Raw genomic sequence first — 27161 nt, 5'->3', positions numbered from 1 at the left:
AAAAAGCAGTAAGAATAGTTTGTTAATTGTTTGTGCCTTGCTATATGGACCACCATTGCATGTCAAATGGATAAGGATTTGAAAGGACCAAATTGTTGACGATAAGTTCTCGGGGTGTGGAACAGCAGAACTGGGGATATAGGGTGTGAAAAACAGGCTTCCATGTTTAGTTTTCACATTGTTTGGTTCTTTCCTGATCAGGAATCTTTAGTTATTATATAAGGCACAGCATTTTCTTTCCATGGTATGAAGTTAGATTTTTAAATTTTACTTGCATGAAAGTGATGGAAGGATTTATAGCAAAGTATTAGGCCTAGGCAGAGATATGTAAGTGGTTTTTATTTTCTTCTGTAAGCCCTTTCAAATAACTTTCCATGTTTTCTCTCATTGAATCATATGGTTTTTGCAATAGAAAACAACCAACATATGGAAATCAGAGAAAGTACCAAACGCCAACATTCCTAGGCCACTTGCTCTGTGCCAGCAATCACTTCTAAGTGTGTCCATGCAGTCAGCCTCCATTTGCAGTACTGGGATGAGAAGACACCCAATCATAGGGCTCTCTTTCTGGAGATAAAGCAATTTCCTCTCACACTAAGAATGCTGCAAGAAAGAAAACTCAACAGTCCATGGTCAAGGGCAGGAGTGGGGTGGGGTGAGAAAAAGTTCCAAGTTCCCCTCTCCCATGGCTATCTTGAGAAGCCTGCAAGAAGGAGGAGAGCAAAGTGAGCATGTTATTAAAGGGCGACAATAGGGCCAGCAGGGAAAAGGTAACTCGCTCCAAAAACACCTCCGAGAGTTTCTATTTAATATCCTAACCCAAACATATCTGAGCACAGAACTTTTCATTGTGTTGTTTCTGTTCTTATTTTCCACATAATTAACAGAGAGGTGGAGACTGAGGGCGACAAGGTGCCTGAGGATGAGCAAGGCAAAAGGCTTAGGGAAAGGGACCCGGGGTTGGGTTGGGGGGCTGGAGCCCCAGGCTGTCCCCTGCCCTGACCAGGAAGGACAGCAAAGTCAAGTCTCCACACGCTCCCTGCCAGACTGGGGCGGACACACTCCAACCCAAACAAGCTAGTCTACTTTCAAATCTTCGCTTGCAGTTACCTTTCCTTAATCTCTTGGCCGAGTCCTTTGGCAGCCTATGTGGAATGTCCTAGAAGGTATAGTTATGGGCTGTCTAAGGCTTTGAAACTTCCTGAATACTGTGGCCCCGCACCAAAGCTGGGTAAGTAGGAAGAAAAGGAGACTCTGAGGCATAGCAGCCATGGTAGGAGAGACATGGCTGTGCGCAAGGAGGTGAGAGTCACCGGTGAGAAACTGGAGGTTAGGAGCGCAGGTGAAAAAGAAAAAGAGACAAAGTGAGTAATAGAGAGGAAAAGGGGAGGCACAGGAAATGGAAGAGGAAAATGAGAAGGGTGCCTCTGAGGAGAGAGAGGGAAGCCAGGGAATGGAAGAGGAGACAGGAAAAGAGAAAAAAGAACAGAAACGGGATGTTCATTTCCTGTCAAGACTTATGAATGGCCTGAGATTTTTGGTGGAGGGCCCCAAACAAACAGTCTAGAAGGAGCCAGCTTTACTCACTGGAAGAGGATTCACATTAAGTAATGAACTAAAGAATTGCCCTTGGATCTGACTTTTGTGCCAGGCATTAGAAGTCAGAGTTTATCTTTTTTTTGCAGGTAGCTGTCCAGTTTCCCCAGAACCACTTGTTGAAGAGGCTTTCCTGGTTCTATTTCACATTTCTTGCTCTTTTATCAGAGATTAAGTGATCATATATTGAGTCTGTGACAGAATATTCAACTCTGTTCCATTGGTCTGTGGGTCTATTTCTAGCCCAATACCATGCCGTTTAACTACTGCTTTGTAAGTACAGTTTAAAGTTGGAGAAGGTGATGCCATTCATCTTCTTTTTCCCAAGGATTGTTTAGCTATTCATGGGTTTTATTGTTCCATATGAATTTCAGGAGTGTTTTGTCTATTTCTTTGAAAATGTCATGGGTATCCTGATAGGGACTGCATTAAATCTGTATAGTGCTTTGGGAGAGTATCATGCTAAGTGAAATGAGTCAGAAAGAGAGAGACAGACACAGATGGACTGCACATGTAATATAGCACTGTAGCACTGTCATTCCATTGTTCATCGATATGCTCGAGCAGGCACCAGTAATGTCTCCATTGTGAGGCTTGTTGTTACTGTTTTGGGCATATTGAATGTGCCACGGGGAGTTTGCCAGGCTCTGCCGTGTGGGCGGGATACTCTTGGTAGCTTGCTGGGCTCTCCGAGAGGGACGGAGGAATCAAATCCAGGTCGGCTTTGTGTAAGTCAAAAGCCCTACCCATTGTGCTATCGCTCCAGTCAAATATAAAACAACATAATATAAGACTGACACCCAAAGACAGTAGACACAAGGGCCAGGAATATTGCCCCATAGTTGGAAGCTTGTCTCATGAGCTGGGGGAAAAGGCAGCTGGAATAGAGAAGGGATCACTAAGACAATGATGGTTGGAGGAATCTTTCAGGATGGGAGATGCGTGATGAAAGTACATAAAGGACCAAATGTATAACCTCTCAGTATCTGTATTGCAAACCGTCATTCCCAAAAGTAGAGAAGAGAGTATGGGGGAAATTATTTGCTATGGAGGCAGGGGAGAGGGTTGGAAAGGAGGAGTACACTGGGGACATCTGTGGTGGAAAATGTGCACTGGTGGAGGGATGGGTGTTTGATCATTATATGACTGAAACTCAAACATAAAAGCTTTGTAACTGTATCTCATGGTGATTCAATAAAAATAAATTTTTTAATAAAAATATAATTTAAAAATTTTAAAAAAAGAGAATTAGAATTGCCCTTACTTGAATGGGAGTATATTTTCATCTATTCTAGTGAATCACGCCTGCCCAGAGACTTGATGGTACTGGTATGGCTCCAGAATATACTGGGCATAAAAAGGAAAAGGACATATACAAGACCTAATGTTTCAGAGCCAAGTGATATGTAGAGTAGATTCCCTCTCCAGCCTTTGGTCATCTAATCTATTTTTCTGTTTTCTGAGCCAAAATACATACTTATACTGAGAGTCATTTGTTTTCTTGAATTAATTTGCTAAAGGAGAAAAAACGCATAATAGTTCAGATAATATATCCTTCTGTGCTTAAGAACATTACTGCAAGCCAACTCCAAAGTGGGGCTGCCTAAAGACTCTCCACATAAATTATTAATTTTAAGAATTCCCTTACTCATATAAGGTTCTGAAAATACCTCTTCACAACTGAGGTTTATCCCTTCAAGAAAGTAATCAAGAATCACTAATTGGAGCTGGGTTAGGGATGGTGGTGACTCGGGGTAGAGCACCCACCTTGCAGGTATGAAGCCCTGACCACATCCCAGCACCGGGCCACATTCTGAGGGAGATGCTAAATGCCTCAACCACCTTTGAAATATCTGGCACATAATCACCAAGTGAGCATGAACTACAGCAGTTGAGTGAGTGCAAGTCCCAGGGCTAAGATGTCTCCCCTTGGGAAGTCTACAATCAGCCATGCACTACTCCTGACCATTGCAGTGAGAACAAAGGGAAGGGAAGGGAGAAAAAAAACAACTTCCATGCTAGGTTCCATGCATATGAGAAAATCAGCTTCTTTTTCATACTTGGCATCATCATCTTGACTTGGGTATCCTCTTCAGCTTGTGCCAGTCCAAATGCAAGTTTAGAGCAAACAAATTAAAATACAATTTTAGTGCACAAAAATGATTCCTTTTTTTTTTTTGTCCACAAAAGCAATAGCAATTCTTATTTAAATAATGACTAGGGTTGTTCCTGAGTGGAGCAACTGTGATTTCAGAGGTATATAAATAAATAAATAGATAGATAGATAGATAGATAGATAGATAGATAGATAGATAGATAAGTAACCCTTAAATACCGTGATGGGAGCTAAGATGTTCCAGGACTATCTCCCTCCCTCCCTCTCTTTCTCTCTCTCTCTCTCTCTCTCTCTCCCCCCCCCCCCGTTCTCCCCCCCCCCCTCTCTCACTCACTCTCTCTTGCTATCTTCTCCCTTGCCCATGCTCAGTGGAGTTTCTCAGTGAGATTTTGCCTGGGGCTTAGATCAGCTCTCTGGGCAATGACCTGAAATAGCCACAAACTCTTTTTGCTCAGACACCTGGAAACTCACATGTGAGTCAAAGCCTGGAGTGCTCATCAAGGCTGCACAGCTCTGAGCCAGAGGCCTAGCACAAAGCCAGCCCATCTTTCCATCTTGAAAGAGGGGGTTCCTAGGAGTTGGGGGTGGGGGGCGGCAGCACAGAACCAGAAACCTGCTCCTTTCTCTTCTTCCTTCCATGTCCCTAAGACATCCTTAGCCCCCACATTTTAGGCCCCTAACCTCAGAGATGAAATACAGCCCTGGCATTTGGGGTGAGAAGCTGTGTTTGAGCCCTGCAGGGCCACCCACAGCATCTTGCCTGGCTCCCTGGAGAGAGGCACACTGGCCAGACAATCCCCGTGCCCAGCAGCCACCTCTCCAGAGCCTCTGTGCCCTTACCTCTCATCTCTGTCCCTGAGGAACCATTAGACCAGGCTGTCCACTTATTCCTGTGCTTGCTGATTTCCTGAACTTTGCAGGCATAGTGGCCTTGGTCGGCAGGCCTGAGGGTCAGAATGGAAAGCATGTAGAGTGCCCCGCGCCTCTTCTCTAGAAGGTGCAGCCTCTGCCGGTTGGCACTGCGGCTGTAATTCCCGTAGTACTGCACCAGCCGGAGCTTGGTCATCTTCACCATCAAGGTCTCCGGGGAGTTGGGGCGAGAGAAGAACCAACGCACGGCCAGCAAGCTGTCCTTTCGCCTCTTCTGGGAGACGTGGCACAAGAGCGTGGCATTCTCCCCCTCCAGGTAGTCAACCACTGGTCCCGGGGACACGGTGACATTCAAGGCACCACACACCTCTGCAGAAGAAACAAGGAAGAAAGTGAGGATGGCCACGTCCTCTCCCCAGGAGAGCACTCGGCCCTGGAGGGGGTGCTCTATATGGGCTGAGAGACAGGATGGTCCCCATTGCTCTACCCCACCCAGCTCAGTCTCTGCCTTCCAGAAGGAGCCCTCAGAGCTGGGGGCTCATCGATGAAATTATGTCCTCATTGATGAGATTATGCTAACCACACAGGATGGCCAGGGACCCCCTGGCCCAGACCTTTTTTTTTTTTAAAAAAAGTATTCATTAGTTGTTGACCTTTAAATTGAAGGAGATTTCACAGTGAATCCTCTGGGCAATGACATCCAGGGGACCTCTTAAGAATACCCTGCTCTCATCCCAGCCTACCACCAGCTTCCCTGGGGCTGTTAATTCCATCCCCAGCCATGTTATGGGTGGGCAGTGTCCTGGGTCAGGAAGGCTGCCCCAGTTGACGCCTATCCACTGAGAGGCCTGCACCTGCCCTACTAAGCCCCTGGCCCTGTTGCAGCTACTACAACTATAACCCAGGCAGATCACTGTGCTGATCACAAGGGCCTGAAACTAGCCCCAGGGCACTGGCCACAGGGTACTCTCAGTTCATGCTTTCATGCTCTCTACATCCCTAAGGACGATGATCCACACTATCAGCACTGAAGTAATGAATAAAGAAGGACTAAGCCCCGCAGCAAGGAGAAGTGAGGAAATCTTCCAGCACCCCAAAAGATACACCAGAATCCCAGGCCATGTACACTACTTCCTGTCCCCTGGGTTTTTTTTAACTGATGCTGCCAAGGGCTGCCATTTTGAACAGCATTGCCCTAAAGCGCCCAGGCAGGCAGAGTACAGAGTGAACACTTTGCACAGAAGTCCAGACTTTCCTTCCCGCCTCGCAGAGCTCTCTCACCAGGCCCCATAGCCTCACCCCTCCACGCTGAGCCCAAGTGCAGAGAACTCAGATCCCCTCCCACCCCATCTCACAAGTCAAGTTCCCCAGCATCTTGCTGATCTTCACTGCAGTCCCCTAATGCCACGTTTGTTCACTAGCTATGACAGAAAAGAGAATATCTGAACCCTGGCTAGGACCTGGGAAGCAAGGACAAATGGAAAAGTGATCATGAAAGATCCGAAAAAAGGCTGTGAACCAACAAGGTCAGGCCCAGGTAGGAAAGGGCTGCCGCACGAAACAGTCTTTGCCAAAATTGTTCAGACAATATGCTTATTTTTCTTTCCAGTTTCTACCAATAACTTCAGAAACTGAGCAGGCTAAAAGGTAGCACATGTGAATCAATCCTTCATTTCCAGCCCCTGCATTGTCCCCACCCCCGCAATCTGTTAGGTCCACCAAGAAACACCAAGAAATCCCAGGACCCTTAGTCATATCCACAAAGCACCTTCTGACCTAGAAAGTAACCTAGATGGTTGTAGGGCTAAGAAGCTTTGGGGTGAGGGCAGGGGTTGGGGCGGTGTTTAGCTTATCCTACCATAACAATCTTTAATTTCCCTGAAAAACAACAAGGGAAAAGAGTTTGGTGGGATTTTAAGCAGTTCATGGGCCAAAATGAGGTTTCTTGGAGCTGGTTAAGACATTAGCCAACCCTAGTTTTATTTCTGGCATCCCATATCAGAAGTTATCCCTGAGCACAGAGCCCAGAGTAAGTCCTTTGCACCACTGAGTGTGGCGCAAAAACAAACAAACAAAAAGAATGAGACTCCCATGCTACCGTGACAAAGGACAAGGCTAGCCAAGGGTGGTACTCAGGGAACTCAGGTAACCAAAGCAGGCAGATACTCCAGTAACAATCCCACCAGCATCCAAGTTACTGTCAGTGAACGAAAGCGGAGGAATGCTGCCACCATCTCCCCATTGTCTCTCCTGCCCTGAGGGCACCTTGCCCACACCAACACCATACTGAATTAGCCTGAGATCATTTCCTCCAGGTTGCTAATGCCCTGTCTACAGACCTCACCAGCTCCTGGGACAAGAGTTACCCCCAGGGAACAGTGATGCAGCAGAAACACCAGGCTGACCCCATTCCAACAGCTGCCCAGGGTTCCACTGGCCAAAGGGCAGCAGAGAAACAGCAGCTGGCTCCCTGAGTTGAAGTCCAGCTCCACCCTGCCCCCAATTGCTCCCCACTAGAGTCAACAAGACCTGGGAAAGCAGGAAATTGAAACAATATGGGTGGGATGAGAGCTTAGCGGTCCGGGACCCCACACCCCACTCTCCTATTAGCACTGCATGAGGGAGGGATTATTTATAGTGACTGAAACCCAGAGACGTGCCAAGTCCTCCAGTCGCCCTGTGAGGCCAGATTCCATCCTGGAGGCAAACTAGTAACCCTTCCACTTCTGCTTCTCGGGATAGGAGTCAGCAGCTCTCAAGAAAGGGAATGAAACCATCTCCCAAAGGAGAGGCCTCCCCCATTTTCTTCCTACCAGCAGACCTTCTGCCTTTACTGGGCCCATCTTCTCTCATGCCAATGGCCCAAGCATTTGTTTCTCCCACAAAGACTCTTGTTATGAGCTGGTGGGTGTCTCCCTCTAGTCCCTACATGAAAGCCCCAGTTCTTGTGTGTGATTATATTTGGAGATGGATGCGTTAAGGTGAGATAGGAAAAGTGAGGACACCAAGGTGGGAGCCCTTCTAGAACTGGCTGGTACTCTCCTTAGAAGAGAGTTGAGGGGCCAGAGAGATAGTGCAGTGGCAGGTGCTTGCCTTGCACATGGCTCACCTGGGTTTGATCCCTTATACCCCCTATGGTCCCTCAAGGCTGCCAGGAATGACCCTGAGCACAAAGCCAAGAGTAAGTTCTAGTACCACCAGGTGTGGTCCAAAGTCTAGGGCACAGACATGCAGAAACAAGAGAAGATATGACACTGAGAAGATGGCCCACTGCAAACCATGGAGACAGGCCTCAGGCTAAACCACCCAGTACCTCTCAGACTGGCCTCCTGGTTGTAAGAAAAAAAAAATAGTACTGTGAAGAAAGCCAATGTTATTAACTTCCTTCCATCGGGTTTCCTCCTGTGGCTCCCATCCTACAGGTTTAGCCCCTGGTCTCATGCTGGAGGCCCCATTTTTACAGTTTTTACCAGTGGCCCCCTTGGAATATCCTGAGGGCCCACAGAGGGGCCACATGACCCTCAACTGAGAAATTCTGATTTAAGGCTCCATTCTGGGGCGCCTTCACATAACAGCATCAAGAAAACAACATAGGTCAGCTTCCAGAAAGGTCTTCCAGTGCTATAGTGTCACCAGCCCAGAAGTTACACCCACCCGCTTTCAACATGAACTTATCGACAGGGGTATGACTGACACTAAGGGGTATGACTGACACTAAGATAGTCCAGGGCACCTCAGAGTCCTAAAGCTTTGTTAGAGCAATGTTTCTCAACAGGGGACCCTGGGGCACAATGGTGGGGCGGGGGGATGGGGGCTATATAAATAGTTCCAATGAGTCTGTGTAAATGGAGAGTCATGGTATGAGATAAGGGGGTCATGTTATGAGACTAGGGCATCAATGAGTAGGACGGTGGGTTGGGGGTGAAGGAGCGGGGGATGGGGGTAGGGAGCACACAAGAAGGAAACAATGCCAGAAGGGGCCACAGCCAGGAAGAGGTTGAAAACCCCTGTTAGAAAACAGAGTCTCTTTGGTTATGGGGCCTATGCCTGTTCTGAGCTTTCCCCAAATTTCAGGGTCCAACAAAAACCCTGAAACACTAAATAAGGCTGCTTAGATCCAGCCAAGCCCCGGCTCTATACATGCAGCTGAAAAACGTGGTGCCACTAACAAAAAGGGAGAAAAGGCAAGGGGAGGACCCAGTGCCCAACACCTACCAGCAAATCTCATGTTAGACATGGATAGAGAGGGTCACCGGCTTCTGCCACCCATCCCTCATATCACAGCACACCCAGAATCAGCAGAGAGAGAGGGGACATTGGATGCTACCAGCACAAAGACGCAGCTGACTAGGCCACAGTGTCAATCATGTCCAGGGGCAAAGAATGGATGTGGGAGGCAAACTTCATCCCACACACTCTCTGGGGCATCTCTGCACTCAGAGTTCTACTTCCCACTAGATTAAGCTTCAACCAAAGTTTTGTTCACTTCATCGTTGTACAGATATTGGCAGAACAATGGGCAGAGCGGGATACTCTGACGGAGCTGACATCTCTTAACGTGAGGGCTGAGAGTCCTGGGAATAAGGAAGCTGGTCACATGAAGAAGATACAGGAGCCTGTGAGTACAAGCAATGCCACGTGCCATACTGAGGTGGCCAGGGCTTAGGAAAATTAAGGCCTGAGCCTGAAAGATATTACAAGGCTCATCTGGTCCTAGCCTTGCACACAGCTGATTCTGGTTTGAGCCCCAGTGCCTCATAATGATCCTCTGAACATATACACTCATCCTGGCTCCCCAACAAAAAAACTTTAAAAAGAAAGAAAAAGAAAATCAAGTTCTGATCTCTTCTTAGGGGTTCAAGAAAACCCTGAGGCAAGAGGTATAGACTGGCAATAGAAAGATCAATGTCTTTGGAAGGGGAAGTGCAGCTCGCCCTGTCCAGGCAGCCCTGCTGGTCCAGAAGATCTAGATGTGGGAAGGGGACTTCCCATCCCAATCTGGGTCCTTCAGCAAGCACAGCTCCTGCCCCTCCCCATGGGACGAGCATGGGCAAGGCATGGGACATATGCGACCCATGGTGGAACTGGGCCAATAGCAAGAGGTTGGCATCCAGAAAAAGCAGACTGGAAATCGGTTAGTTCTACGATCTTCACTGTCTCTGTGTTTTCATCTGTCTAAAGAAGGGGAAAATAATGCCTGAGCTGATGCTATAAGATTCCAATAAGAAGGCACCTCTGAATATGGCATGTCTGGGAGTTGGGCAGAGGGGTCACTGAACATGCACATAAGCTGACCAGTGATGGGGTGGCATGTGAACAGGACTTCAAGGACATCTAATTCCAGTCACACTGGATTCTATACCTGGAGGGGTCCTAAATTGATTCAATATCTGCTATTGCACTCTAAAAATATTACTAATTTTGAATTAAGAGCCCAACCTTTTCATTCTGTGCTGGCTCCTACAAATTATATAGCTGCTTTTGCTTCTAAGTGAACTTTGAATTCTATGTAACATATTTATGGGGGTCTAAATTCCTTGTTCCTGTCTGGATAATATCATGAAAAAGACTAACACAGCCTAAAAGGACATCCACGGAGCCAAAGAGGACAGCAGCTATTCATTCAGGACCAGCCTCCTATCCTGAGTGTGTATGTCTTTCCTTCCTCCTCCCCTCCCTCTCTCCTTCTTTTCTTTCCCTTCCTCTTCCCTCTCCTCTTATTCATTATGAAGTGAAGGATGGCAATTTCCAGGAATGTAGGACTTCTCCTGCTGAGGGCCAGAGGTGGGCATGGCCATATGCCCTTCCCCTGACCCAGGAAAAAAAATGATCCGGCTGAACCATTAATTTACCAAGGGACTATGGGCACCACGCCCCTCTCTTCTGAAGAAACTGTCCCACTCATATCAGAGGGTCAAGAGCCCCAGATTTTATCAGCACACAAATTGTCTGTGCCAATGAGCAGCAAATATCTCACTCCTAGTTAAGTGGTAACTTGGGTTCATGACAAACCTAGGAAAGAAATATGTACATTAAGACCCAACTCCCTGGGAACTAATGATCACCACACAGAGGTATTACCAAACCTGCCTACAGGACAAGACCCTCAGTTAAGCTCCAACCCAAACCACAGCTCTCACCCAGGTCACACACACAGCCTGGACCATTGGTAAAAGCAACCACTTGTCTGGCGTGAATTCTATGCCAAAAACGGTTCTATGCACCCCAGATGTATTTTCTCAATCTAGCTTTAGGCGTGTTTATCCCCATCTTACCAACAAAAGGACTGAGGCCCAGAAAGGTTAAGCCCCTGGCTCAAGGTCACGTTAAAAGTGGGAAAGCTGAAACGCAAAACAGGACAATGCCTCTTCAAAGACAACTCTCAACCGCCAAACAGCATGGAAATGTTTTGCCCCTTGCTTTGCATTTCTGCAAAATGAGAGGAGAGGCTAGTTGAGCGCTAAGATCCTGCTCCACCCCAAACTGGCAGGAATTGTCCCAGCTCAGGGCCGAGTACCCATTCTGCCGAAGCACCCATTCTACTACAGCTTCAGCCATGCCTAGGGCTCAACTCCACTGCCTCACTAACATTCTCTGCAGAGAAGCCAAGTTGTGGATAATTTCAGGTATCCCAGTGCAAAGGCTGAGAACTCTGGTGTCTGTGTCTTCTCGGAGTCGGGATGGGCAGCCTGCCCCCACCAGCCGCCCCTGTACATCTAGATGTCCCAGCAGCCACACCCATCTCCCACAGCTGCCACCATAGCAACTCACTGACCCTGACCTAGGATCCTGAATTCTCTGGACTACATGGCCGTATACACAGCACCTCCTAATTCCTCAATACTAACATTCCCATAGGAGCACACCAAATTGGATGCGAAAGTAACATAAAAGCCAACTAAATTCAACAAACAATAAGAATAACACAGAAGACTCAACTAGCAACAAACAGCCTAGTAAACTCTTAGACCAGGACTTAACAAGCCCGTGACGAGATATAACAATTTTCACATAAAAATTGATTTTTAATACTTATTGATTTTAATATTATATTTTTTAATCTAATCAATTTCAACTGTAGAATTGTATCAACAGTTGTGGCTTTTGTTTACATTAAAATAAATTTTTCATAAAAGATTCTTCTCTACCCCGAACTGGCAGAAAATTGCCCCAGTTCAGAGACCCTTCCTCATGACTATGGATCATGAGGGAGCTATGAGCACTATAGAAGCTGTAGCTGTCCACATTATTCCAGGCGTTACCTTGGGTACCAATCAGGGCTGACACTGAAACTTCCAAAATTCTCGCTCTCAATTCTTTCTGGTTTGAACATGGTCTGAATGCCCCCCAAAGCTGCTTTCTGAGGCTTCCCTGTCTGATGGGATCTAGAATTTAGAATTTAGAAGGTTCTAGAGCGCAGGAGAGAGGATTTGTGCATCAGCAAGCATTCCTCTGGCTGCAGCTACTCCACAAGTTTCTAGAGCAGTCTGAATCACCCATCCCAGTCAAATCTCCCTTGATTATTAGACAAGCCAGTGACCAGAGCAAAGGGAGGTTGGGGGGGGGGGGGTTCCGCAACTCCACTTTCTGGAGAACCCCATATGCCATAGCCAGGGGACAGTGGGTGAACTTCTTCCCAATGTGTCATAAGTCCCTGCTCCCAAGCCAACTCAAATGCCAGAGTCATTACATACAGCTGGACCACCATAGAAAAACTACTGAACTTTAAGCATCAGCCCTGAGGTACAGAGCACAGGCCACATGCCTGGACAGTATAAGCACTGGGAAGCCAGAGAGATAGGACTGTGAGTAAGGTGCTTGCCTTTCATGCAGTCGACCTGAGTTTGATCCCCAGTACTCACAAGGAATATGGTCCCCGGAGCCTATGTCAGGAGTGATTCCCTCAGTGCAGAGCCAGGAGTAAGCCCTGAGCACCATCCAGGGCAGCCCAAAGCAAAATGAACAAACAAAATCAACGCTCAGAGCCTAAAGACAGGTTTCCTGGATTCAAACCCAACTCACCCGTTAACAAGCCCAATGACTTAAAGTCTTGGACGTGGAACTCAACATCCTCATTTATAAAACCGCTCCCTGAAGTTTCTGGCAAGCTTAACCAAGTCCATTTGCAAATCACCTAAATATATGCACGGTTGCCTTAGTTTTAAAAGAGGAAACCTCAGTTTCCCCTGTCTCCATCCCATAGTTGAAACATTTTAGCAAATTCCTGGGATCTTTCTAAGAATGGGAAGTTAACAGTTTCCCAAGATCTTAGATTCTGCCCCGGACATTCGCCTCACAGGAAATGAAAAGATAATGGGCAATATCTAGGCCAATAATCAAACAGACAACCTAAAAGTCCCTAAACTATTCAGACCAGCTTTATAAAACCCTAGCATTGCCTGTCACAGTCTTGTCTCTTGAATGTTAATCTTGTCACTTGAAAGACTCACTTTTCCTATACAGAACCCCCCACCAAAAAAAAAAAAAAAATGAGCCATACTTAACTTGGTATTATAATAAGTTTCTCCCTCGCCGGAGAGTTTCTCTTCTACTTCCCGATAAACTTTCCTAACTTCTAACTCTAAGCATCTTCATGACTCGATACTTCCATTCTTAAAAGCATTAAAGGACCTGGGAGCCGTGGACAGAGAGACCCGCCTTCACAGCTCCCGCATCCGTTCCGCTTGCTCTCAAGGGGTGTGATTACCGGAGATAATGGAGCACCACACTGGATCGCTCACAGATCCCCAGTAAATGTGGACGCCACCGGCCCGTGTGTCTATTCCCAGGATGATCCCAGCCGGCCTGACTCTCCCAGCCCCAAGGCCTGCAGCCTTGGAAGGAGAGAAATGTTTCAGCAACTTAGAGGCGAGTTGCAGAAACTCCCCAGAGAAGTCAGAAGCGTGGGGGAGAAGCGGCCCTGAGACCGAGGGGCGGGGCGGGGATGGGACCGGGACGCGGGGCTCTGGCCTGGGGCATCCGGCCCCCGGGTCTCGGATCTCTGCAGCCTCGCGCCCCCGCCCCGCCCCCGTCAGGTGCCCCGCGTTCCTGCCACCCCGCGGGGGGCAGTACCCCTCGCGGCTGCCCTGGCTGCCAGGGAACTCTCAGCGGGAGCCTGGGAGAAGTTGCCGCCGGCTCTGACCCGCCAGCACGGTGGGGGAGATTCGAGAAAACAATCCCCCACTAGGGCTGGCGCCGTCCTGCCGACCTCGCCCCCTGTCCAGCCGGGGCCGCCCCGCAGCCGCGCAGAGTTGGGGGCGCGCGGGGAGGGGGCGGCCCGAAGGCGGCGGGGCCTCCCGGCCAGGCCCGAGCCCCGAGCCCCGAGCCCCGGCCTCCCCGGCGCCGGCTGCGCTCGCCCACCAGCCCGCCCGCCCGCCCGCCTGCCCGCCTGCCCGCCTGCCCGCCTGCCCGCCGCACTTACCCGGCGCCGGAGCCCGCGCCAGCAGCACGGCCGCTACCAGCGCCGCGAGCCGCATCTCCCCGCCGCAGCCACCGGCGCAGTGACGCGGGAGCGGCCGCCGCGCACCCGTCTCGCAGCCGCCCGGCCCGGCCCGCCCCGCGCCCGCCCCCAGCCCCTGGCCCGCCGCGGCCCTGGCCCCGGCCCCGGCCCGCCCCTCCGGCCTCCCGCCCCCTCTGCTGCTCCCGAGCCGCTGGGGCGGGGGCCACGGCTTGGCTCCTCCACCCGTGGGTGGCTTGATCCCACCATCCCCATTTCACCGACGAGAAAACTGACGTTTAGAGAGAAGATCGCGGCACGCAGGGAATACAGGACACTGCTCCCTACGGGGAGGGTGGGGCTAGGGGACAGGGGTTGGGGGAGGAGGGACACGCATTGAAGTTCAGCTGCCCTCCTCCTGATGCCCTGTCACTTACGTTCCTTTGCACTGTGTCGCTGGATTTTGTCACTGAGAGGCCCAGAGACCACCCTTCATCACTACATGCCTAGGTTTCTTGTTGAGGAAGATGCTTGTCCCTCCGGGAATAGTTAAGAAGATCAGGTGAGATATGCCCAGCTAAGGCAAGGTGGGCTACCTGTCAGAGTAAACTCCAGGAAGGAACTGGAGGCAGGGCACACCGGAGAGTGTCTTTTCCTGAAGGTTCTACACCTGAGGGCTCAGCATCTTGGAGGATCTCTTGTATCTAGGGGTTGTGTGTGTGTGTGTGTGTGTGTGTGTGTATGTGTGTGTGTGTGTGTGCGCGCGCGCACCCGCGCTTCTTTATTGGGTTCTGTAGAGGTGGTCCTGCCTGGGAGCGGATCCCTGGAGGAGGCTAGAATAATGATGAGTAGAAGAGGTGTGGAGCACTGTAGCACTGTCATCCCGTTGTTCATTGATTTACTGGAGCGGGCACCAGTAACATCTCCGTTGTGAGACTTGTTGTTACTGTTTTTGACATATTGAGTACACCAGGGGGAAGCTTGCCAGGCTCTCCAAGAGGAATGGAGGAATCAAACCCGGATCTGCCGGCCGCGTGCAAGGCAAACGCCCTACCCGCTGTGAGAAAGGTGCAAATGTCTAGCAATGCCACCGTAGCTCAGAGGAACCACTGGACTCTGCCACCCCAAACGATGGTGCCACCTTTTGTGATGACTCCGAATCACAGGCATTTCCCAGGCTCTCCAGATTACCCTTCTAGCTGGAAGACCTGCCCAGGTGCAGGACCCTTCAGGGTCCCAATGTAGGCAGCTGTTTAGAGTGTGCAGCCTGGATCCTCAGGTAGATTGGTGAATGACTGGCGGCAAGCTTGCTGTGAAATTCTTGGATCTGATGGCAATAACAAGGCGTGCAGAGATCACAAGTGTCCCACCAACTCAGACTTCCAGGAGACTTCCAGACCTGTATATGGAAGCCACTGTGCAGGAATGTTTAAGCCTCAACCCCGTTCCTGGGAGATCATAGATGAGGAAACCCATGTGGGGTTCTGCGTGTTCTGTCTGGATGTAGAGTCACGCCTGCTGGGGACCCCTGGTTCTGAAAGCTCAGTCAGTAGCAGCTGGGGATCCCTGGCAGAGGAACTCCTCTGAGCATCGTTTTTTCAGATGAAAGTAACGTATGGGGAGCGGCTGATCAACCTTCGTGCTTGCAATGGACAGTCCCAGGCAAAGGAGCCCTTCACACATATTGGCCACTCTGGCAGAATCACTTTCTGCTTTAATCACTTCATCCTTTCTAAGAATTGGTCTCTCTTTCCAGAAGCAAGCAGACATTTAACCCAAATTTCAACCTAAGTTCCCACCTTTGCTTAAATTTCTCATTGTCAGAAAATAGAACTATGCCAGAAATTGGGGTCTGGTGAGTGCTTTTCTGACAACTCTGCAATCCATTGCATTGTTTTGTTTTCATCTATGTGCTGCCGAGTACTTTTCAGCTTTCAAATAATCCACCATCAAAGTAAGACTGGCTACATGACACAGGAACTGGGGAATATAACCAGTCCCCAGGGAGACACAGGCAGTGACCCAGATAATCTGGACTTCAATAACAAAGTCTTCACTCTGCCACCTACTCCTTCACTGACAAGTTTGGGATTACATGCAAATCCTACATCAACTTAGGTACACATCCTCTGAATTTATTGGGTCTGTGTTCTGAGTTATAAAAACAATATAAACCAATTATAGAGAAAAATGACTTTCTAAAATCCTCTTGTCTGAGTTTCCCTGATGAACATTCCAACTGTTTTGAAGCTGACCCAGGCCCCCGGGGAAGTCTTAGATACACAGAAGGGCTGCTCAGCAAATGTGTATTTAACAACCACTGTGGAAAGAACCTTAAAAATCCCAGAACACTTGCATTCTGTTATCACGTGTAAGGCTGGGGAGTGCAGTTCCCTTTTCCTCTCTTCGTTATTCAGTTGTCTGCTAAAATCTAGGTCTGACATGAAAATGTGGTGTGTGGTTTTTATAAGCAGCTTATATGGAGTACAATAAATATATTCTTAAATCAAAGTCATCTAGGAAAAGTCAACAATCCCCTCCTAAAGTATTTAACAGAATTTTGGCTGCCTTTTCAGTCTGGATATGTACAAGAAAATTTTAAGACTGCGTTCTCCATCCTGCTTACCAGCATTTGCCACTATAAGCAGTATGCTGTATGCCTGAATTGCCACTAAAAGGGAATGAACAAAGAGAAAAGCTGGGTTAAAGAGGCTTTAGTTCAGGCTGATAGAATGGGGTAGGGATGAGGGGTTAGAAAGCCGAGCTCAGAGTACAAAGGCTGCAGGCATCTCTTCTTTCCAAGAAAGAAACACTGGAAGCTATCAATGGTCATTCTTTCACATCTTTCTCTGCACAGGGAGAAAAATACAGCATGCACTGGTTTTTCCCTTAAAGAAATGTGAAGTTGTGTGCCTGGCAGCCCTCCTAGTTAGAGAAAACTAACTTTTTCAACCCAATTTTATTGGTGACTTTCACACTGCAGTGACTGTAAGCTGGTGTCAGGGACTCTGCAGGCTGACTGAATGCTGAAAGAAATGGCCCTAAAATTCTATAAGGCTCCAGATAGAAGAGATTGGGATGAGCAAGGAATAAGGAACTAGGTAGATTTTATCATTGACCACAACACAGGCAGCCCACTTTCTTTTCAGGTGGTGCTGAAAACCTTGACAGTGTAGGTAACTTTAAACTGCATCAAAACACAGCGTTTCCCTAACTGGACAGAACCAGTACTGCTTTCAACGCTGGTAAGAGCCAAGGGGGCAATAATAGCCTGGGCGAAACTAAGGGGGAGGTGGGGAAGCAGAACTTCCTGTGTGTTTGCTTTTAAAAGGTAGAGTTGGGGTGGGGGTAGGCACAGTAATTTTGTTTGTCAGAAAGGAGCAATAGATCCCAAATGCATTTGGGAACCTCTCCCTTGAAAGGTGTTGGAAAGACCTGAAGGAGACAGTGAAGGCATCTTTTTTCTTTTCTCTTCTTTTCTTTTCTTTTCTTTTCTTTTCTTTTCTTTTCTTTTCTTTTCTTTTCTTTTCTTTTCTTTTCTTTTCTTTTCTTTTCCCTTCTCTTCTCTTCTCTTCTTTTCTTTTCTTTCCTTTTTCTTTTCTTTTTTCTTTTTGGGTCACACCCAGCAATGCTTAGGGGTTTGTCCTGGCTCTGCACTCAGGAATTACTCCTGGCGGTGCTTGGGGGACCATATGGGATGCTGGGGATTGAATTCAGGTAGGCCATGTGCCAGGAAAATGCCCTCCCTACCGAATGTAATATCCCTCCAGCCCCCAAGGCTTATTTTTAGACTAGGAAATTACACAGTTTTAGCACAGGATACAGGAATTTCAAGTCCCTGGATGATTTCTGGGAACCTAGAAAGCCATCAGTGCCATGAATTGTGAGCCCCCCAAGTCCACACACTGGCTCTTGCTAATCCCTGTGCTCCACTTACCTGAGTCTAGGCCCTGGGTGTGGGCAAAGTGACAACTGGATATCGGTGTGATGAATGAGGCGTGGTCCACAGGAGTACTCCCAGGCTATATTCCTTAAACCTCATCCTTTCAGCAGCCCTGAGGTGTTCCACATTCCCTAAAGCTTTCCTTATGCTTTAGGAAAACCTGGGGCAACAAGTGACAGCACATGGATTATCTAGATCAGCATCTTATCAACACCTAGTGTCACCTGATTCCTGGGCACCTGCTTGCGTTTAGATTGGTAAGCATGGTCAGCCTAAGAGGTATAGCTTTGCATGTTTATTCTACCCATACCTGTCCCAAAAGAACCCACTTGCATTCAGTCACTTAGGAGGCAACTTGGTTTTGTAATCACCAAGTTCAACAGTCATGTATACACAATGTTATAAGAATTTCCTCACTGTGGGTCTGGAGAGATAGCACAGCAGGTAGGGCGTTTGCCTTGCACGCAGCTGACCCGGGTTCAAATCCCAGCATCCCATATGGTCCCCTGAGCATGGCCAGGGGTGATTCCTGAGTGCAGAGCCAGGAGTCACCCCTGTGCATCGCCAGGTGTGACCCAAAAAGCAAAAAAAAAAAAAAAAAAAAAAAAAAGAATTTCCTCACTGTTACAATTGTATTTATCAGAACTTTTTTTCTAGTTCTAAAGCAAAATACTTGATTGTTTTGTGTTTCTGTTGTTTAAATTGTTGGTTATGCAGCAATAGCTTAACTCAGCAAAGTCTCTGTAAGAAAGGCTGTGGCCTTTAAAAGGCTGATGATACTCAAGTTTTCCAAACACTGAGTCAGGACTTGATGACATTATGCATGGGCAATTCTTGAATGATGCTGGTACAGGCAACATAGAGGATCCAGCAGCACAGCACCAAGTCTTTGAGCATTCACACAGCATTTAAGCAGTTTACAAGGACCTTCTCTTTAGATTTTGTTCTCTGCCCCAAGCTAGGTACCACAATTGCCACATGCATACATACAAGTCATACACACACACAAACACATGTGTACACACGTGCATATGCGCACACAGTAACACTCACATGCATCCAATCATACCCTCAATTCATACACACGCATGCACTTACACATGTATTCATACTTATATTCACAAACACACATGCACACGTGTATATTCATGGGGTCTGGCTTCTGGCACCAAATTTGAGCTGTAATTTGTTTAAAAATGTGATTCCTATTTCCCTAGAGCTCAATATACTCAGATCATCATCATCCCTATGCCCAAAGCATCATCTCACTAACGAAGGGGAAGTTTTAGATGTTTAAGAGAGAATTAAAGAGAGCATATAATGTTCCCTTAACCTATTTCAATACTACCACACTCTTATATAGAAAATTCCTTCTGCAAAACCCTTCCTCAAGGGTATGCAACAAACACATTCTGCACGCTCATGGTCAGTAGGCAGCTGTGTGTTTGCTGAAAGTCAGCTTCTGGTTTCCAGATGTATTTATCCCATCCCTGGCGGCAATGAGCACTGACTACTCACTGTGAGCTTGCTCTCCTGAGGACCTGGAGGCAAGCAGCTCCCTGCCTGAAACCAGCGACCTTCTCCGGTCTCTGTATCCAATTGCTCAACTAATAATGATACTGTAGACCAGTGACTTAAAGACATTTGTTGTATCACAGTTCCATTAGACCAAGGTAAACCAGCGATCAACTGAATATTTAGGTGTTGTCAGTGAATTTTTTGAGCTCTCTCCTTGGCTGATAGGTGACTATCTTCTCCCTGTGCTTTCACATGGCCCTCTGCCTGTATGCCAGTGTCCTCCTCTCTTTATAGTAACATCAATTACTTTGGATTAAGGAACATATTAGTGACTTTACTTCTTAAAAGTCAAATTGATTTACCTGTTCAAAGTGTCTGTCTCCTAGCACAGGGACCAAAATGTTTTCCTTACAGGTTTTGGCCAACCAAAACCTGATTATGATCCCTGGCACTGCACGTGGTTCTCTGAGAGCACCACCAAGAGTGATGCTTGAATACCAACAGATATCGTCACAAATCCAAAATATAATAAAAAAAATGAAGATTTAGCCTTCATATATTGTCTGAGATAGAGTTTACGATTTCAATATGAAATGGAGGAGTCACAATTTAATCTATAACGGAATCTATTCCTAAGCACCTATTCTGTGAAGACGTTGCTATTCCTGTGGAAAGGACAATCAGTCAGTATTCTTACAGAAACTTCGATGGAAACCCTCATCTCTTGCCATCTAGCCTTTTACCAGGACCTCTTTATGATATCATATCTTCCTGCCAATGCATAACGCTTACCACAGCCATTTATTTTTCTCCTGTCTCCTATCTGCCTTTCTCACCTTTCCTTTAGACAGCTGTAATACTTCTCCTTAGGCCTACAGAGCCCTGTTCATACTCTTTATCCTTTTTCTCATCTAGCTCCCATCAAGGTTCTCTCCCAAGATTTTTTTCTCGCATACAGCTTTCAACCTTTATTAGAAATGAGGACACACCACAAAAAAAAAAAATTGCAATTAACTATCTGGAGTTGGCTGAGTTCTCTTCCATTATCAAATGTTCTCAAAATCAAATCCTTTTTATTTCAGAAGAACCAAGGATTAAAATGTTAAGACCTAGGACTCTTCAAGTGTGGCCTGCAGGTCGCAAATGTGAATGAGGAAGGTCTCCAAAGAGACAATGTTTGATTAGTTTATTAAATTTTTATTGCAAAAGTCATACTTTCTAGATATGAAGAGCTAAATATACTATAACTTACAAGAAAAACTTAATTTGACAAGTCAGTTTACCATTTCATTTTACTTGCAATATTTTCACAAATGTTTATCTAGTGAATAAAATAGTTTTCATATTACTTCATTTTTACTTGTCACATTTAATACACAACAAAAGTTTACGCATCCTTCCTTTGGGTGGTGGCAGGTGTTTGGGCCATACCTGGCAGTGTTCAGAAGCCATTACTGACTCTGTGCTCAGGACTGTCCCCTGGTAGTGCTCACGAGACAATATGTACTGCCAAGGATTTGTAACAGGGTCACTGTGCATTTAGCTGCATGTAAGGCAAACACCTTATCGTCCAGATTATCTCTCCAGCACCTTGACATCCTTCCTATGTGTCAATCCTTTACCTCTGATTTCATGTTTCTTAACTGACTTACAAGCTTGCAAGATAGGCACATTGGAATTTTTGAAAATCTAGCTTTTTGTTCATTCTATGTAACAGGCTTAATTGATTAAGTGCAATTTTCAGAACGATGTTAAATAAACATTGTAAAAGAGGACATATTTTTATCTTATTTGAATGGGCATACCTATGGATTTTTTGCCATTTAATTTGAGATAAATTTTCCATATCATCTGAAAAAATCTGTTTATGAAATTTATGATTGATACAATTGGTACATGTATTTGTACGTAGGCAGTAATTCATATTCCATAAGATTTAACCTTTTACCACATTCAATTCACTTCAACATATATATAAAGTTTTGTAACCATCACTCTATACATTTCCAAACTTTTCACCACTCTGGGAAGAGACTATGAAGTTCTTGAGCTGCTTATCCATCAAACTCTCTATTGTCCTTTCAAATTTGAATGACAGTCTGTCTGGGTAGAGTATTAATGAGGTGTTCATATCAATGGGTTTTGTTTTTGACTATATCCCACCATTTTATTCAGATATGCAGGGTCTCACTTGACAAATCTGCTCTGAATCCTTTTTTTTTTTTGGCTTTTTGGATCAGTTTAACAATAACTCACAGACTGGCATGATAGCACAGTGAGTAGGCCGTTTGCCTTGCACGCGGCCGATCCGGGTTTGATTCCTCGGTCCTCTTGGAGAGCCCAGCAAGCTACCGAGAGTATCCCGCCCACACGGCAGAGCCTGGCAAGCTACCCATGGCGTATTCAATATGCCAAAAACAGTAACAACAAATCTCACAATGGAGACATTACTGGTGCCCGATCAAGCAAATTGATGAACAATGGGATGATAGTGCTACAGTGCTACAGTACTTGGCTTTTTGGGTCAAACTAGGAGATGCTCAGGGTTTACTCCTGACTTTGCACTCAGGAGTTTTTTTTGACAGAGCGTGAGGGACCATAAGGGATGCTGTGGATCAAATGCTGGTTGGCCTCATGCAAGGCCAACGGCTGTACCATCAGTCTGATCCATCTGCTGTAAATCTTAAGCAAGCACCTTTATAATTTCCTTCTTTGATCTTGCTATCTCTATCTCTGACTTTTATTATTATTATGTTTAGAGTATTCTTATTTGAGTCTTTTACAGCTGGTACCCTTCATATCTCATGAATTTGTGTGCATACACTCCTCAACTCTGGGAACTTCTGATCTGTGATTTCTTTGACCAATTATTCTTCATGAGAATTGCCTTCGTGTTCTTCAGAGACTATGAAGATGCTTAGGTTCCTCTTGAACTCATCCCATAGATCTCTCATTTTCTGTAAATTGCTTTTGAGAATTTCACCATATTTGTTTTCTAGAGATTTCCTGTATCTCCTCTTGGAGCTCACTGATTTTATTGTCAATTGCTGTTTCTCTCATGCCAAAGCCTTCCATTGAGTTATTTCACGTAATAAGATTTTTATTTCTATCACTTTTGATTGTAGTTTTCTCACTTATAACTTTATGTTTTCTTATACTTGTACCATTTTTTCCTTGAGCTCATTAAACATCCTTAACATGTTCCCTCTAAATTCCTTACCTGAGAGGTTATAGACCTGGTTAGAACTTGTCTGGACTACCTCAAAGCTTGATGGGGTTTTGCACTGCTTCCTGGAGTGTGTCTTTCTGATTCACAACCCACTTCCTCTACCAAGGAACTCTCTGGGTAAACCAGCCAACTGTTGCTTTCTTCCTTCCCTCTTAGAGTTATCTCACACAATTTTGCTGCTGCTAACTAGTTGTTCAGACTTTCATGTGGGGGTTCCAAAAAGGTTTCAACGTCATTGGTCCTGACAGTTCCTGACAGTACACTAGTAGTAAGTTAGGATTCTGTGATTTTTCACTAGTATGGTTACTGTTGTGAATTTTTATGGGATTAGGCATCACCTTAAGAAATCAATCAGCATTAGTCATTTTCCATTTCTCTTTATCCCAAATCCCTTGCAATAATTCTTAATTTGCTTTTGCTTATTTGGACAGTCCACAAAATAGATATAGAATTTTACATTATTTTTATGTGTGAATTTTTCCACAAATTTTGCTTTCAAGGTACAGCATGGACCAGTACTGCATTCCTTTGATTATATACTGGTATAGTGTACCAGAAGAGAGTGATGCAGAGAGTCTCTTGCCCGCACGTCTGGCTGTCTTCCCCGGCGCCCCTCGGAGGGGATGGGCTCCAGCTTCCCTCCCCACTCCGAGTAGAGCTCCTGGCAGCCGAAGACCACCAGAACCTAGCTATAGCCATGCTGGAGGCCCCTCTCCACACGTTCAGACAGGCCTCATGCATGAAGGTACCGGCAGAGGAACCCAGGTGTGTGTAATCCCATCAACGGCCAACATCCAGAGAGAGACTTAAAAGCAAGCTCTCAGAATAGGTATCTTTAGCCTACTTCTCCCTCTGGGAGAAACTGACAATCTTCTGAGAATTTCCTGCCCACATGGGACAGCCTTGCAAGCTTCCCATGGTGTATTCATATGCAAAATCTAGTAACAAGCTGGATCTCATTCCCCTGACCCTGAAGAGCCCCCAGCACAACGCAACATCTTTAGGAGGGCCAAGTCGAGATAGACTCCTATGATCTCAGGGAAAGGACGAAATGAGATGTTACTGAGCCCACCCGAGAAATCGGAGATTAACGGGATTTTGTGATCGTGATAGTGTATAAATGTACCATTATTTTTTATCCATTGATGAACATGTAGGTTATTTTTTCATTTTTACCTTTATGAATAATTTTATATTTATGTGTACTTTTTTTGCATAAATACTTTTCAATTATCTTATTCACTGGGTCACATAGGTTTTTGCTTACTTTTTGGGTCACCCAGCGATCCTTCTGGCTCTGCACTCAGGAATTACTCCTGCTGATGCTCAGGAAACTATATCGGATGTTGGGGATTGAAGCCCGGTTGGCCGTGTGCAAGGCAAACACTCTACCTTGTGTACTATTGTTTTGGCCCCAAGGGTCACATAGGTGTTTAACCTAAGTGACTGACAGTATGTTTTTAAGCATGCCATTTTTTTTTTGTATGTATGATTCTACATTCTCCTAGACAATGAAGAGAGTTCTTTTTTCCATATCATCCCCAACTTTTAGTGTCTTTTTAATTATAGAAAATTGGGGGAATGTGAAATGGCATCTAATAATGGTTTTGATTCTTTTCCTGTGGACTAATAATGTTGTGCATTATTCATGTATTTCTTGGTTATTTGATATATTTTGTCCACTTTTTTGAATTATCTATTTGTGAGTTGCAGTTACTTGAACATTCTGGATAATAAACCTTTAGAGTTTTTTCTTGTGAATTATATTTTATTTATTGGTTATATAATTTGAACACAAGTTTTTAACTCTGATAAAACCTTATTTATGCACTTTTTGTTTGCTTTTGATTTTATTATGCTTTAAAAATTACAAATCAAGTCAGAAATATTAAGGCCTATTTTTCTCTAAGGACTTAATACATTTTTTACAGTTTGGTCTTTATAATTCTGAGTTAATCTTTATGTTGTAAGGATTGGGCTCAACTCTTTTGCATGAAAACATGCAGTTGTCCTAGAACCACTTGATAAAAAAAAAATTCTTTCCTTTAATTTTTTGGCAACCTTGCTGAAAAGAGAATCAGCTTTATATACCTGAGTTTACTTCTAAATATTGTATTTTTACCATCTATGGAAATTTCAGTATTACTGAAATACTGAATCTTTCAGTATACTGTTATCATACTTAATGAATTAAAAATTTAATTTTATAACAGAGTGGGAGACTAACACCCAAGAGTAGTAGAGATAAGGACCAGGAGGTCTGCCCCACAGTTTGGAAACTGGCCTCACAGGCTGGAGGAAAAGGCAGCTCAGATAGAGAAGGGAACACCAAGTAGAGGATGTTGGGAGGACCCATTCGGGTTGGAAGATGCGAGCTGAAAGTAGACTATAGACCGAACATGAAGGCCACTCAGTACCTCTATTGCAGGCTACAATACCCAATAGGAGAGAGAACAAAAAGGAATGCCCTGCTGCAGAAGCAGAGTGGGGTGGTGGGGGATAGGGTGGGGGTGGTGAGAGGGATACTAGGATCATTGGTGGAGGAGAATGGGCACTGGTAGAGGGATGGGTAAACGATCACTACATGAGTGAAATGCAAACACAAAAGTATATAAGTTTGTAACTGTACATCACAGTGATTCTCTAATAAAATTTTTTAATTTAATTTTAAACTATTTTTTTCTTCTTGAAATAATCCAAAATTGTTCATGAATTAATCTTCTTGTGCTCTATTATTATAGATTTATAAGTGATGTTTACTTTTAGATCTTATATTTCCAAGCTTTATCATTAGATTCTTCTAAGTTTCATAGAGTGAGTTGTTTTTTGATGGTTTGGGGAAATTGAAGGTCTAAACAAAATCTAAAATTCTAGATATAAAATGCTTAAAATTTCTCAAATCCTATCAAAGTTTCCTCTTACTAGCCCCAATTCTCCCCATGGTGGAAGTCCCAGATCCCTGCAGACAGATGTATTTAAACCCCACATGCATGACTCAGGTGACTGTTTTGAGGATGTTACTACATTAAGAATAATCTAATCCCCTCCTTTGCCCATTCATATCAGCCAAAGTTTTTTCCCTTTGCATCACAACTTTGCTTACCCAAGGCTGTTGTCATCTTTCATTTGTCCTGAACGCCCATCATCTTCCCCTGATCTCCCCAGCTGCTGCTACTTAATCTAAAGAAAATACAGCCTGCAGAGCTGACATGTGTTTGCTTTTCTAAATACTGTGCATCTGTCCTTATGTGAAAATTTTGCTTCTCAGAGTGGTGGATAGAATAGAGATTCTGGAGCCAAGTTTCCTGGGTGAAACCTGACTCTGCTGTACACCAGCTGTGTGACCTGAGCAAGTTTCTCATCCGACTCACTGATAAAAACAGCGAATCACAGGCCCTGTTTCACTGGAGTGTGGTATGCTATTGCATGATGTAGTGCAGAACAATGTGCAGACTTAAAACTATCAGAAATGAATGTAGAGATGCTCTGTCCTTAAAGGAAAGGACTTGAACTCGAGAGCAGGGCCCTCTTCTTGAAACCACAAACACCATCTAACATTCAAATAACACGCTTCACATACACTGCTCAGATTCAGCCTGTCCACAGCCTCTCTTTAGATGGCCCTATCTTTTACTAATGAATCAGTCTCTCCTCCCAACTGGATTATTCCTGTTAGCATATAAACATGGTCTCCCCCTCATTGCTACTGATTTTCAGTCGTCCTACTGCTCTTTTGAGAAAACTTGCAGTCAGAGCTGTCCTTTATTTGTCTTTGTTACTTTGTCTTGGCTCACCCCTGACTGGTGTCCATCTGGCCTCTTCTCCTCTGGGTCCAAGACTATTCTCATCAGAACCATCAGCATCCTTCATGTGCCCAATGAAATGCTTCTCCTCAGCTCACTCCCACTCTTTCCTGCACTTGGCTCATACCACTTCAAAATGATCTTAATTTTGATGACTGTGAAGAAAACTAAGAAATGTAGCCCCGCCCTAAGTCTCTTTCCTTCATAAGCTACATGAACTCGACTCATGTTCCCTCCTCGCCTTTGTGCACCCACTCTTTGGTTGTAACTGTGGTTAGATGTATGTGCTGTCAACCTCCTAATGCATGCTTCTAATTCAGACTTGCCTTCTGAGTTCTGAACCATAAACCACTTCCCACCCAACAGATCTACTGAAAATGCTATTAAAATTTTGAATTGACCATATCCTAACTGGCCTCTGTTATCCCTGCTCCTAGCACACAATACATATCCTAGGCTTCCGCATGTCATACATATACCTATATGTGTCACATACATGTTTACACACACTAACATGCATGCACACGGCCAATCTCCTTCCAGAGCTTCCTCCTTTGCAGTACAAAGTTCTTATAGATCCATGTCCACCATTCTCTCCTGCTAGGAGTCCAGAAGTCCATCTGAACAAACTCCTTTGCTGAACCTCCCCC

At 45.5% G+C, this 27161-nt stretch overlaps 1 protein-coding gene across 2 annotated transcripts in view; it reads right to left on the bottom strand.

Annotated features, from left to right (window-relative positions):
* VSTM4 (V-set and transmembrane domain containing 4) overlaps positions 1-14130 on the bottom strand; it is a 91806-nt gene extending 77676 nt beyond the window's left edge. Inside the window, exons 1-3 of one of the 2 annotated variants that reach the window (XM_055119167.1) lie at positions 14004-14130; positions 4553-4951; positions 3657-3692 (exon numbers count right to left, since the gene is read on the bottom strand). In XM_055119167.1, coding sequence (XP_054975142.1) covers positions 3657-3692; positions 4553-4951; positions 14004-14058 — 490 coding nt within the window. In that variant the 5' untranslated portion in view covers positions 14059-14130. The remainder of the gene's footprint in view (positions 1-3656; positions 3693-4552; positions 4952-14003) is intronic. The other variant, XM_055119168.1, reaches the window with a different exon arrangement.
* Positions 14131-27161: the final 13031 nt, after the last annotated feature.

Source organism: Sorex araneus, chromosome 11 (genome assembly GCF_027595985.1).
Source record: "Sorex araneus isolate mSorAra2 chromosome 11, mSorAra2.pri, whole genome shotgun sequence".
NCBI lineage: Eukaryota > Metazoa > Chordata > Mammalia > Eulipotyphla > Soricidae > Sorex > Sorex araneus.
Note: the sequence above shows the minus strand (reverse complement) of the source record. Positions and strands in the feature narration are given on the sequence as shown.